Source organism: Stylophora pistillata, chromosome 4 (assembly GCF_964205215.1).
Source record: "Stylophora pistillata chromosome 4, jaStyPist1.2, whole genome shotgun sequence".
Taxonomy (NCBI): domain Eukaryota; kingdom Metazoa; phylum Cnidaria; class Anthozoa; order Scleractinia; family Pocilloporidae; genus Stylophora; species Stylophora pistillata.
Window position 1 is genome coordinate 20965802 of NC_142522.1, and position 13945 is coordinate 20979746.

General features: G+C 39.3%; 1 protein-coding gene and 1 pseudogene across 1 annotated transcript; one reads left to right on the forward strand and one right to left on the reverse strand.

Annotated features, from left to right (window-relative positions):
• Positions 1-1078: 1078 nt before the first annotated feature.
• On the reverse strand, positions 1079-4386 carry LOC148732823 (uncharacterized). The gene is made up of 3 exons (XM_088757916.1): positions 4305-4386; positions 2266-3410; positions 1079-1690 (listed from the first exon to the last, which is right to left on the reverse strand). The coding sequence occupies exons 1-3, from the start codon at positions 4384-4386 to the stop codon at positions 1079-1081; spliced, it is 1839 nt and encodes a 612-aa protein (XP_088614042.1).
• A 5068-nt stretch (positions 4387-9454) lies between these two features.
• On the forward strand, positions 9455-10197 carry LOC148732824 (uncharacterized; annotated as a pseudogene).
• The last annotated feature ends 3748 nt before the right edge of the window (positions 10198-13945 follow it).

Genomic DNA, 13945 nt, shown 5'->3' on the forward strand with positions numbered 1-13945 from the left:
AAGATTTTATCATTGAAAACATCGTGCATCAGAAGAAGGAGTCTTCTTTTAAATATGTAAGATATTGGCAACCAATTTAACTCTTCAAGACTTTTATCCTGGTGGATAACTCGTGCAGCTCTTGCATGAATAGGGTTTAAGGATTCCATACTAGAATAATTGCAGTTTCCCCACACCACAATACCATACGATACCGCAGGTACAACAGATTTAAAGTAAATTTCCTCCAGCGCTTTCACAGGAAGCTTCTTCATTCTTTTTAGTGCGCCCACTTTCTGTGCAAAAGATTTTTTTACATGGTCCACATGCAATGCCCATGTAAGCCTATTGTCAATGATTAATCCCAAACAAGTAGTGTTACTAACAACATTAATAAAATTATTTCCGAAGCATATTGGAGGAGCAGGACCAATGAAGCCCGATTTGCTAAGGATCATAACTTCAGACTTTACAGGATGAATACAAAGTTTGTTCATTGTACTCCAAAGCAGAAGTTGCTCGAGAATGTTGTTTAATTGTGAGCAGACCTGATCAAAGTTCTTCCCCACACAATATAATGTTGTATCATCTGCATACATGAACGAGTCTCCAGATGTAATAGCATTAGGGAGGTCATTGACGTAGATAGTATAAAGCCTTGGACCCAGGAGGGATCCTTGGGGAACACCATATTTCACTTCATCCAAGTTGGAAGGGTGGTCATTTACCACAGTGTATTGAAATCTGTCTTTCAAATAATCCATCAGCCACTCATGGAGATTCCCACTTAATCCAATAGCTTGGAGTTTTAATGACAAGATGTTGTGTGAGATGCTATCAAAAGCTTTCTTAAAGTCAATAAATATTGCACCCACAATCATACCTTTATCCATATTCATCTTCCAGGTATCTGTCATTTTTACTAACATGCCTTCTGATGATAGTCCTTTTGTAAAGCTCCACTGTGAAGGACTTTTTAGAGAGGAGTTACTTAGGTGCTCATCAATTATATTACAGACCTGATGTTCCAGTAATTTACTTAGGATACACAGCAAGGATATAGGTCTATAGTTGGCAATGTCAGTTCTATCTCCCTTTTTTAAAGATAGGGGTAACCTTTGCTCTTTTCCATGAAATGGGAACAGTTCTTGTGACAAAGATATTTTCCAAAGATATTTTCCAAGCCATTAATGATTGCAGGGCCGGCTAGAGAAATTATTGTACTTGATATACCATCAGGGCCTGCTGCTTTGTTGCTTTTGATATTCTTAAGACTTTTGAAAATATTTTCATAATCCAGAACCAAAGAGTTGCGGGAAGATGCTGAGACTCCATAAATATGTTGTATATCGGTTTGGTTTGGGATGTTAGGGAGGTTTTCTGCGACATCTCTGCCAATATTTACAAAATATTGGTTGAATAAGTCAGCCTTCATGTCATCATCTAAAACCTCCAAGCTGTTTTCATCTTTGACTGGTCCAATTCTGGAGGACTTCTGGCTACCAGATATGCTATGTATAATTTTCCAGAACATACTTGAGTTATTGGCTTTATCAAACTTTTCCTTCCAATATTGAGTTTCTGCAGATCTTAATAAAGCAGTGACTTGATTTCGAGCGGATTTATATTCCTCCCAGTATTGCTTGGTATTTAGCGTACCATCACAGAGTTTTAAGAGTTTATACCGCTTATTCATGGCTTTAAAGTGCACCTAAACCCAAAAATATTTTTTCGCTTAACGAAATAAGCTTATTTTTTGGAGTATTTCTGTGCAAAAATCGAGAACACGAAAGTCTGCTTTTCACACATTTTCACTTGTATGGGAAGGTTGTGGTCGATATTCTCCGAAACATGCCGACCAGGTGTATTGTATGAGGAATGTATGAAGGGTGATACCCTCTTGCAAATTTCGCACGTTGCTACATCCTCCTCTAACACACTTAGTCGGCATATTTTCGGACAAAATCGACTACAACCTTCCTAAACAAGCGAAAATGTGTGAAGTGCAGACTTTCGTGTTCTCGATTTGACGTCACATTACCCGCTAGAGCCATTCCTCTTTAAACTCGGCCGTGAGGCAAGATGGCGGCCGATTTTCCGTATTTTGACTGGGCACAGACAATTGAAGATTTGAGCAAATAAAAAAATGTTTGCACAGAAATACTCCAAAAAATACGCTTATTTCGTTAAGCGAAAAAATATTTTTGGGTTTAGGTGCACTTTAAGTATTTCACTGTTCATCCATGGGAGTGAATGCCGTCTAATTTTAACTAGGCGTTTTGTAACATGGCGATCAACAGCATCTTTAAACACTGTTTCCCAAGCCCATGTAATGTCGTCTATTTCATCAAAAATAGAACAAATCCACCATGGTGCGGTTTCAAGGTCGTACTGAAGAGATTTTGGGTCTTCCTTAACTCCTTTGAAGTTCTTGGCGTATTTTATTACTGGAGGGGAATTGCGTGACTTTGCCAACTTAAATGAGATGTAAATAAATTTGTGGTCGGCGATGCAGAAATCGATAACACCAGCACTATTAACTTTTGGCATGTTGTTTGTGCAAATTAGATCTATGATTGTACTGGATTGTTCTGTTACTCTGGTAGGATTCTTAATAACATTTTTAAAATTAACGAGTTGCAGGACGTCTTTAAACTTTTTGCCTTTTCTAGAGTTGTCTAGCATATTCGAATTGAAGTTCCCGGTGATGATGACATTTTTTCTGCTCGCAGAGATTTTCTCAAGAATTGGAAGAAATTTATCGTAGAAACCCTCAGAATTTGGAGGACGATATATCCAGCCAACAAGAAGTCTTTGAGATTTGACTTTGAGTTCCAGCCACGTTGTTTCGATGTCGCAATTATCATATTTTGCAATTGAAATACAATCTAAGGAATCTTTAAAATAAACCGCAACTCCGCCGCCGATTTTGCTGAGGCGATCCTTTCTTTGAAGCTGGTATCCTTGAATAACGATTTCATAGCTCTCTACGGTTGGAGACAAATGAGTTTCTGAGACAGCTAGAACATCTAGGCCATTATGAAATAACAGGAATTTAACTTGCGACAAATGTTTGTGAAGGCCACGAACGTTTGTGTGGCCCACTGTTATGTCACACCTTTCATGATGTTTAATCGTGGAGAAAGCACTCAACAATGAGTTTTCTGTGACATTTCTTCTTCCAGTTACAGGCCCAGGGTTTGGTGAAACATCACCAGCAATCACAATCCTAGTTAGTTGATAGCCAGAAACGGCATTAGAATAATAACAAAGCCTTGAAGACAAAAAGCGCTTTCCGCGATATTCACCAGATTCAAGATGGCGAAATGACGTTCTGGAGTGAACAGCGTCTCCGCAAAATTCTGCTTGTTTAAACAAGTCAAACATGGAAGGAGGAGCATCTGTTTCTCCAATCACTCTTAGGTTGTCATCTACAGTAAAAGCGATAGAGAATAGCAAGGATAAACATACTAAAAGCTTCCAAAGACCGGAACTCTCGCGAGTGATGCTGGTCTGACTCTCCTATCGCAGTCGACGTTTGGGAAAAAAAAAATCAGAGAGACTGGCAGAAACCTCGCAACAAGACTGACTGAACACAGACGGGCGACGAGGAAAGGTGGTCAACAATCGCTTGCTGAACATCATCGACTTACGAACCACAATGTTGGCTGGGACTGCGCAATGCCTAACCTACAGCAACGTCTACTTTCAACGACGGACTCTGGAAGGCTTCTTTACTATAGAACAGACTCCCCTAAACAGTTGTCAACTACTACCGGCCCCATACAAACGACTCATTCACGACCTAAACATTGCATACGAACCGAACAGAACTACCTAGCTTTACCGACGGATCGAAACAGACCAATCACGACCGACTTACGCCACTTGAGTCTTACAGCCAATAACATCACGGCAAAACTGACCAATCATTTTACACGAACTGAAATAAGAACATAGCTCTCGATAGCTGTGTATAGCCCCTATAGCTGTGTATAGCCCTGTCTAGCTGTGTATAGCCGTGTATAGCTGTGCATAGCTACGTATAGCTGCGTATAACTGTGTATAGCCTTGTATGGCTGTGCATAGCTGTGTATAGCTGTGTATAGCCTTCTATATCTGTGAACAGCTGTGTATAGCCATGTATAGCCCTGTATAGCTGTCTACAGCCTTGTAGAGCTGCGTATAGCTATGCATAACCCTGTATAGCTGTGAATAGCTCTCTTTTGCTGTGTATAGCCCCGAATAGCTGTGTTTAGCCCTGTATAGCCGTGTATAGCTGTGTATAGCTGCGTATAGCTGTGTATAGCCTTGTATAGCTGTACATAGCTGTGTCAGTATAGCCTTGTATAGCTGTGTATAGCCCACTATATCTGTGTACAGCTGTTTATAGCTGTGTAAAGCCATGTATAGCTGTGTATAGCCCTGTATAGCTGTGTAAAGCTGTGTATAGCTCTGTATAACTGTGTATAGGTGTGCCGGACGGTATAGCTCGGTATAGCTGGGTTTAGCTGTGTATAGCCCTGTATAGCTGTGTATAGCTGTGTATAGCCCTGTATAAAGGCTGATAGTTTCTAAAGAAACTGTTTGGGGCTGCGTCGGTGGGGGTAACGAAATACGTTGAATATATCAACAAAGTTGAAATGGAAAATTGGCGACCGTTATGATTATAAAAGCTGACGTTTCGAGCGTTAGCCCTTCGTCGAAGCGAATAGGGGAATTGTGGGTTGTGTGTGCTTTTAAAGGCAGAAAAAGGAGCTACGTGATTGGTGGGAACATGGCAACGAGAAAAACACGAATAAATCTATTTGTGTTTAAATTATTTATTTATTTGTGTTTTTCTCGTTGCCATGTTCCCACCAATCACGTAGCTCCTTTTTCTGCCTTTAAAAGTTCACACAACCCACAATTCCTCTATTCGCTCCGACGAAGGGCTAACGCTGGAAACGTCAGCTTTTATAATCGTAACGGTGGCCAATTTACCATTTCAACTTTGTATATATATTCAAACTTAGCAATAGCTGAGAAGGTATCGGCCTAGAATGATTGCCCACGTGCAATCACAAGCTTTAATACTCGTATCACTATACCCACAATGCATCTATACTCAAGGGCCCAGTCCCTTGTCCTGTTGCTCTCGTGCCGCAGAAATATTTAATTTCCGGCTTATTCGTTGGCAATAAAACGCCAGAAATTCCATTTTACTTCCACCAGCATGGTACGTGGCATGAGGTAACGTGCGAACCACCTACTTCGATCTCAAATTTACCGCCACAAATAAAGACAGTTTCCATTGGAGAAAGGAAATACAAATCTCAAAAATTCTTGTATTGTGATGAAGACATAAAACAATTTTGAGGAATGAGCCCGCTATTCACTGCTTTGGAGTAGCTGTAGCTCAAGCTGACTTGACTCTAAGAGTTCTACATCACACGACGGTTGGTTGACAAATGGTCTAGTGGGACCTAAGGCTCCTTTTATAGCGCGCCTTCGTGTTTAAACTTAGAGTATTTGATTGTCCTGGGAAAAAAATTCGAATTGATTTTAAGAGGCACGTGATCTGTACAGGACATTGGCCTGATGGTTTTTGCCAAAATCTCGAAGATCCACCGTCAATCCAATACACAGAAGAAAAAATGTCTAAAATCACTCGTGAGCATTGGAACTGTGCTGCAGCTTTGTGTACGAATTCTTGGCGAACATAACTCGATGAACTACAACATTATCGTTTGAGTGATATCCACTGAGCAAAGTTAAACAACACGCGTATAATAAAGTTCTGAAAAACAAAGCAGTCGATTTCAAACGTGACTTTATTTGCTCGGAGCACTGGAAAAAAGGCTTTAGAGAGAACTTAGACGATCTCCCAGATAGAGCTTGTCACCCTGATTATATCAACAAACAACCAACAGATAAAATTACTCCTAGAAGCAAAATAGCTGCTGCTAAAAGATCTCTTGCTATTGATAACAATGTTAGACCAAAACGAAGGAAAACACTACGATATTCAAAGGAGGATAGCAATGGTTCTGATGTTTATATTCAAAATGATCAATTACAAGAAGAATTACAAGACCTCAAAGACAAGCTTGAGGAAAAAACTAAAGAAGCAAATATACTATCCCAGCAAGTGAAAGATCTAACTGAAATGAATGACAGTTTGTGTAAGAAACTCTCTCATTTTAAAGAGCTGATGAAAGACTTGACATTTTCTTATGAATGCCTTGAGACCAATTCCAAAAAATTTTTTTATACGAGTGGATTAACTGTTGATGATTACAATTGTCTGTTTGAATGCATTGAACCTTATGTCTCTGTAATAGTTTATCCACATTGTAAGAATAACACAGATTGACAGAGAAAATCAACAAAGAAAACGGAACTGTTGTGCTTCTTGACAATTTGCCGCCATGCATTACACCTTGGAATCATGGCTTTCCGTAACAAATACAAGTGATGCAACAACGTCAAGAATTTTCTCTGCATGGATAATGTTCCTTTCTATACTTTTTTATTCTTTGGATCTAAGTCCATATCCAGGAGAAGTTATGTCACTGTTACCTTCAGAATTTTGGGCTTCTGGTTACAAAGATACTGTCTTAATAATGGATGTTCTATTTTCTTGTCTTTAGGAAGGGATCTAGTTTTTATTTCAACAAGAAATTGTTGCTCCCAAGTACTCACAGCATCAGGACTGGCTCCAAATCTTGCATCTGAAGGATGTTTGAAGAATTCACATTTTACTATCCTGCTTAAATTGAATGATAGCATTTCCTTTCTCCTGTTTCCCTCTAATGAAATTAGGCAGTTTGCTTCTTCTGGGGTTCAAAACTTGTTCGTCAATTTTGTTCTTAACTGCAAACCATGAGTTGTCAAATTCTTTTATTTCTCTTACAGTTGGAAAGAGAAAGGACTTTCTCTTACAGTTGGAAAGAGAAAGGTCCTTTCTCTTACAGTTCGGGAAACTCGGGGTTAAAGGAAAACGCTTAAATCGCAATGGATCGGGAAAGTAACCAAACAGAAATTAAAAACAAGCAAAGTAGATACGGTAAGCTGTATTTTATTGATAATTCTAGTGAGTATTTATCAACTTGAATCGTTTACCTGAAATCCCATACTAATCCTTTATATTCACGGCCATTTTAAATTACGCAATATGAAACCACATGTATTAATGATTAACCTCTCACACTGACCTTGGGCCGCCTGTGGCTCGTTCGGCCTCAATGCAGATCTTTTTCTAGATTCAAGCGAAACAAATTTGCGTACAGTCTGTCAAAAAGATAACTGATGACCAGGATCGATGGCAGAAAACTCTGAACATAAGCTTTAAATAGTCGGCTCGATCAGTGTTTTAAGAATTTTGTCGCAAAGAACACCAACACGTCGTATCAAGGAATACAAATTGCACAGTTTAGACGTTTTCGAGAGCAGCCGTTTTGATCGAGCCGCGACGTAAAGCGACGGTGCAGATGTCAAACTTAGAGAGACAGTAGAATGGAGGAAACGGCAAAACACACTGAAACTCTGGACTCATGAACAGCTAAGAATAATAATTGAGTTAAGGTTATTATATTTACTTTGCTATATGCATCGGAGTCGTGTTCATTTTTATTATATCAATGTCTTGATGGTCACATGCACACAACAGGATGGCATGATTTTTTTGTCTTCCTTCACAATTTTCAAAAAATTGTAAAAAATTCCAAGTTCATTTCCCCAAACTAAACTTTACATGTTCTAAAAGATCATCAACTCTAATATTATCATTCGTAATCATACGAAATTCTGAGCAAAGGCACTTTCTAAAAATTATCGTTGTTTTTCGCCTACCGTTTTACGCAACACGGGAGAGCCATAAGCTTTTGACTTCTCTTGAACACTGGAATTCATCTAATCTTTATGAAATCACGGTGTTTAGACTATGACAAGTTGTACAACAACTTGGAATTGTGATAGCTTTTTCTAGCGCAGTTTTTTTGAGACGCGAGTCGAGTGGATCATGACCTATTTTAAACCTGTTCGGTGTCGCCAAATCCTGGAAGTGAAAACTAAACGTTTTCGTTTTTTCGGAAGCAAATAATTTTTTTACGGAAAAAACTGCACAGCAATTGTATACTTTCTACAGGCTACTTGTATGCAAAAGAACGGCGAATATAGGTTTTTTTAACTTTGCCATGCAATGTTTGATTTTTGCACGGATTTGCTCCTAACAGCTTCACGTCAGAATGATGGCAGACTTCACAGTCTCGAATTAATTTTAGAAAAATCTGTCACCGATGGACAAGTATAGTACATAAAGAATCCTGTTATTGCTACTAAAATCTTATCAGCTTAGCTCTTAACGATTCTGCATTGTTGAGGGCATGGGTGATCTACTATAATCGTGGAAGCCAATTATCGCAGTTGATAATAACGCTGATTTAAGCACACGGCTTGGAATTCCTCCGTCTTTAAAATACACGAAACCCCTTCATTTCACCCAGCAGAAAAATAAACACAGAGACAAAATGCATTGGGATAGATATGAATCTAGTTCGTTTTAGCTCATTTCTTACATGTGTAATTTCCAACACTTAATTCAAACAAAGAGACTCCGCCTTCCTTTTGAAGTATTCATTTTTTATAGCCGACGATCATTGAGCGTTTACGTACAGTATTTGTATCCTTCGTCTTGGTTTCCAAATCTGCTTGTTTTCGACAGTAAATGCACTCTCTCAGCGTTGATAGTACTTGGCATAAGCCACTACAACACCTATCCGTAGTTTCTAATAGATCACTCATTGCACCATCTCCGTCGCTGTTTTATTCCAGATTTCGAGCTCGAACTTGTTTGAAACGGTACGGTTTAAGGACCGCCCTGCCCAACAATCGAAAGATAAACACTTGAAACACGTGGGGGGTAATGAAAAGTTGGACGGTTTGACGTAACACCTAAGCTAATTAGGTACTTAAAATGGCAGCATAGCAGTGGATTTTCATTAGGATCGGAGCAACTTTGAAAGCTGAAAAAACGGTAGCTAACTCGGCTTAGTGTAAACTATTTATTGGTGGTTATAAAAAATAAGCGATTTTTGGAGTCACCTTGTCCTTTAACCCGTGTTGCATTGATACGCAAGAATATCGAGACCTGCGCTATGGTTCAGGTTCTTTTGTCCGCTTTAGCACTGCACGTGAACAGAATATGAGAATGTAGCTGTCGTTATTACGATATCAATAACATTAGACTCTGAAATTCACTCCAGTTCTTTTGTCTTGTACCCATTTAAGAGGCTTCGTTTTTCCTTTCGCCCCCATGACATGCAGTTAGGGAGTATTTTATAACTGTTTAGATCACCAGCAGTCCCGACAGTCCCTCTTTCCAAGTTAAGTCTATAAATAGATTAGCTTGTGGTTCACTTAATCGATAGATTTACCATGCATGTGTAATACTCCCCGTGTCAATTTTGCAGAAATTCAGGCCCATTCCCTGCAAGCTCCAACGCTAAGGAATGCTAACGCCCCAAGAAAAACGATGGATTGTCGTCGGGATTTTCCTCTCAAAAGTTCTTAAACCAGGAATCAACAAGGTCATTAAGCAAGAGATACAGGATTTGTATCAAAAGCTGGCTCTCCCACCAACCCGCATTCAGTTACAAACGTCGTCTACTTATCAAGAGAGGATTTCACCTTCTAAATGGCTCCTGAAATATGAGAACATCAACAACAATGCATCACCTCACCACGGAAAAGATTACCGTGTTAAAGACGAGGTGTCTTTGGCAAAACTGTTTGTTGAGCCATCCATGTCAAACTTCACAGATTTTGATGAAACATTGGATTTATCGGCAGCGCTCTCTATTTTATGTCAAGCACCAAAATTTGTTCGTCTTGGAATTCATAACCTTGCATGGGATGTTTCGTATTTAGGTTCGTAATGAGTGGGGCCATTGTAAATTTGCAACTTGGACCCAGTCCTTTTATTTGAAATGCTTTCAACGTCTGGAGAAATTGATTAACAGTTTGAATCTTCCTAAGGCTTCTAAGGAAAAAGTTTTGAATGATTTGCGAGAATGGAAAGATAGAGGTATGATTGCAAATTTTGCTTCTTAGTACATCATAAGTAATATACATAAAAAAATTACGCGCCTCTGATTGGCTGAAAAAGGGTGCATTTTTAATGTACATAAGTGCAAGTTTGTAATATGAGTGCAAATTACAAATAGCTTGCACGCACTGTCAAAATTTTGTTCATCTTGACTTTCTGTGATTTTTTTTCATTTGTTTTATCAAAAAGTAGTAACATGATTTCCCATGTTGTTTTAGACGCCAAAGGTAAATGGAGTAGAGTTTGAATGGCAGAAGTTAAAAAATAAACTGGGTTTAACATTTGAACCCATGGATACTCCACGTATTTTACTACTTAATCTTGAATAATTCGTCTTTAAGAACCCAGAACAACAAAACCGAACCGAAAATAAATAGAGTGATGCATTCTGAGGTACCGCAACAAAAATCATCAAATCAGAGAGTGTTTACAGTGGTACGCATCATACTGTGTCATGGTGACAGCACTGCTGCCAGTCACTGAAATCAAAATTACTAAGCACGTAAGAGGGAACGAAAACGGATTCAACATAACCTAGTTGTGTTAAGCACAGCTTAGGAATGAGGCAAGCAAAGATGACAAAGACCTTATATGGAATTTTCCTTTTTCTATGACTTGTTTGGGTTAAAATAAAAACCAAGAGAGTCGATCTTTCTAACATAAGGTGCCTGGTGGTCTTCGTTTCTCCAAATAAGTTGCAAAGTAAGGCAACAAACACAGACGTATTTCCAAAAAAACAACGCTCAAGTTGTTAATCTTAAACAATTTTGATTAATGAGGATGAAATGGGAATGGAAACTCTTTCTATTCTCTTTGTAATTGCTGCACTTAAACTATTTTCCCTTTTTTTCTAGGGATGCACTATTAGGGACCTTAAGCATTTAGGACGGCAACGCCAAGGAAGACTTCGATCAAAAAATGAATTTCTACTCAACAGTTAGAATTTCAAAAATGGCTGCATGAGCTTACCGTCTCATACGGCGCCACAGCTCAACTTCAGCATGACGTATAGAAGTAGCGTTGATTTCCAAATGGAAATTAAATTAATTTGCCGTCGTGGTTTCGATTCGCGCAGACGACGCAAATTTTGGCAATTTCACGTTGTTGTTTTGCATAGGACGGCTAAGAAATGTACAAAGTTTCAAAACGCACGTGCTGAGCTATTGTTCTGCCAATTAGATCGCTTGTTTTTCCACGTCCTCGTTGCCGTCGCCGTCGAGGTTCCTTAAGGTCCTTATTACTTCAACATAGACCGCTGTGCTTACGGAGGTGTTGTGCAAGTGGCCTCTTGGTGGGATAATACTCCTCAAGTAAGAGGTGCAGAGATCTTTGCGGTAAACTCTGAATACACTCAAGTGTATTACCATAACAACAGGGCGTGGCATCTTTACATAAGTGCAAGAGACATCTGTTTTACTCCCGAAGGTGTTCGTGCGCTCCCCCCAAATAAGGACCTGACGAATAAAGACGAGAAAAAGAGAAATCAAAGCCAACCAAGACGTCGATAGAAAAAACATGAATTCTTATCTTTAGTTTGAATTTCACGAGTGGTTGGACGTGTTTTCCATCTCTTACATTGCCAAGCCTCAACTTCAGCTTAACTTGGCTTACTCAAGGTCCCTGATGTCACGTAAGCGTCTCCCTCAAATAAGCGCTCGTCCCCCCCCCCCCATCTCTCTCGCTCTCTCACATCAGTAGGGATATAATAAAAACCTGTTTATATCGTCAATTCGTTTGTAACTTTTTAACTTTCAACTACAGCAGAATCAGTGAAGGAGAATAGTTTTTTCCCCCCGTTCCATTTATTTCTATCTTCATGCGCTTGTAGAGCTCCTCTACGCGCGTTATCTGTTCCTTTAATTTTTTTTCCTATTGCTGCGCTCTTGGTAAGAGCCGTTAACTTCCCAGGCACAACGAGACCATTTTCTGGCCTTTGGGATCAGTAATTTTTACGATTAATAATGACAATAGGAATGAATGGAGACTAATTCGGTCTGTGATCGTGCGAGTGATTGACAAAATCGGACGACCGCGAAGCTGGAATCCGAACTGTTAATCAAGAGTATTATTATTGTTAATACTCAAATCGGGCTGGTGATAACCAATCACGTTCGAGAATCTTGATATGGTTTTGATTATAGAGTTGTTGGGATGTATTTATAGAAAACAAAAGAAAAGGAATTATAGCCCAATCGAAATGTGACGAACAAACTTTTAACTGTCAGTGCCATGAACATGCTTCACTTTGTAAGTTCCAATTACATTGTCGTCATACTTCTCGGCTTCTTCCCTGTCATCTTTTTAAGTAAATAATTAAGTCTTTTCTTTTGTTTAAACAAACGAAAGAAGCACCCCCCCTCCCGTCCCCCTTTCAGCCGAAATTTTTAGTAAGCGCCCGGACGCTTATTCCAGGCCGAAATACGGCAGATTAATCAGAAGATTAATTTGAAGGTGGCATAACCCTCCTAAGAAAGCATCGATGTGCGATAGCTTAGAAAACTTTTCTTCTATCGACTTATTGAAGAACATTTTCAACAGTTTATTTTTCGTGAGCGTGGTTTGACTAGAACATCTCTAATTTCCAAAGAAGATGCGAGCCCTAACCTTTTGATCACCTGTGGGATTCTCCACTGCTAAGTAATACAGCGTGGCCATCTCAATCAACACTTGAAACACAGAAAGGAAGAAGACAAAGCTGGGTTTGTAAATGAGGATGTGAAGGTGCTGTTGTAATGGAAATGCAAATGTTGCAACTAGTTAAAAAACTGAGTCTTTTGTACGTTTTGATGAATATATTATTTTTAGGTTAATATAATACAAACTCGGTACCAGGGCCTCTCTTCTTCTCTTTTAGAACGATTTTATGTACCTCCCCTATCTGTTGTTTTTGCATTGTCCTTATTGCCATAAATAATCAACAATTATTCACCAAAGTAGAAGTGTCTAGTGGTAGACATTTACCAAACCACGAAGCGGCGAGGTAAATTATCCACCACTAGCCACCAAAACTGAGATAAAAGTAGTTTTAGTGTATGATAAAACAGTGAGATGATATAGCACAAAAAGATGATTTTAAGTCATTTATTCCTGCGCAAATTCCGTGCGAGTTGTTTGGAGATGAATAGCAAAGGATATTCGGAGTTTGAGCAGCCAATCAGAGTGCACCTTTAACGCTATCCATTGTTTTAGTGTACAGTGATAGTGGTCGCCCTTAGCTGAGTCCTAACAGCACGAGTATTGTCTTCCACCTGTATTGCAGCGGGACCACCCACACTTAACTAAGAATAATCTTTCAATTAAATGCTTTTTTTTTATCTCCCGAAATCAATTTAGTAGTACTTTTGCAGATTAAGTGGTCAATTGTGGTATAAAATGGCCTTTTTTAGAATACCCCTAATCTGTGGAACCTGTATTATTCCTCGTGGGTGACTGCTTAATACAGGCTGGACTGTATAGTAATTTGGTTCAAATATGGAAGGTATATCAGCTTATTCTAGGAGATGCTGGTTTCCAGCGAAAGCCACTATCCTTAAGACAAGCGGCGTTTTGCAATAAATGATTTTTCCACAATGCAACGAGCCACTTGAATTTCTTAAGTGACCCTAATGTTTGTGTAGAAATCCCGTGAGGGGCTGAAGGGGATGGCACTTCCTCAAATGGCCTGAACAAGTACGTGCATGCCTACAAACATGTTGTAAAAGTTCACTGTTTAGTCTTTTGTACAAAGTGCCTTTCTGGCGGATGATAAGCCTTGAATAATGTGTGAAACCAGCAGCTTGCGTCTTGAAGTTGATACGGCACAATCGATAACAGAGAAGGGGGTTAAGGGCCTTGTTGACCCACCCTCCCCACCCAAACTTCACTTGTCCAAGTTAGCTT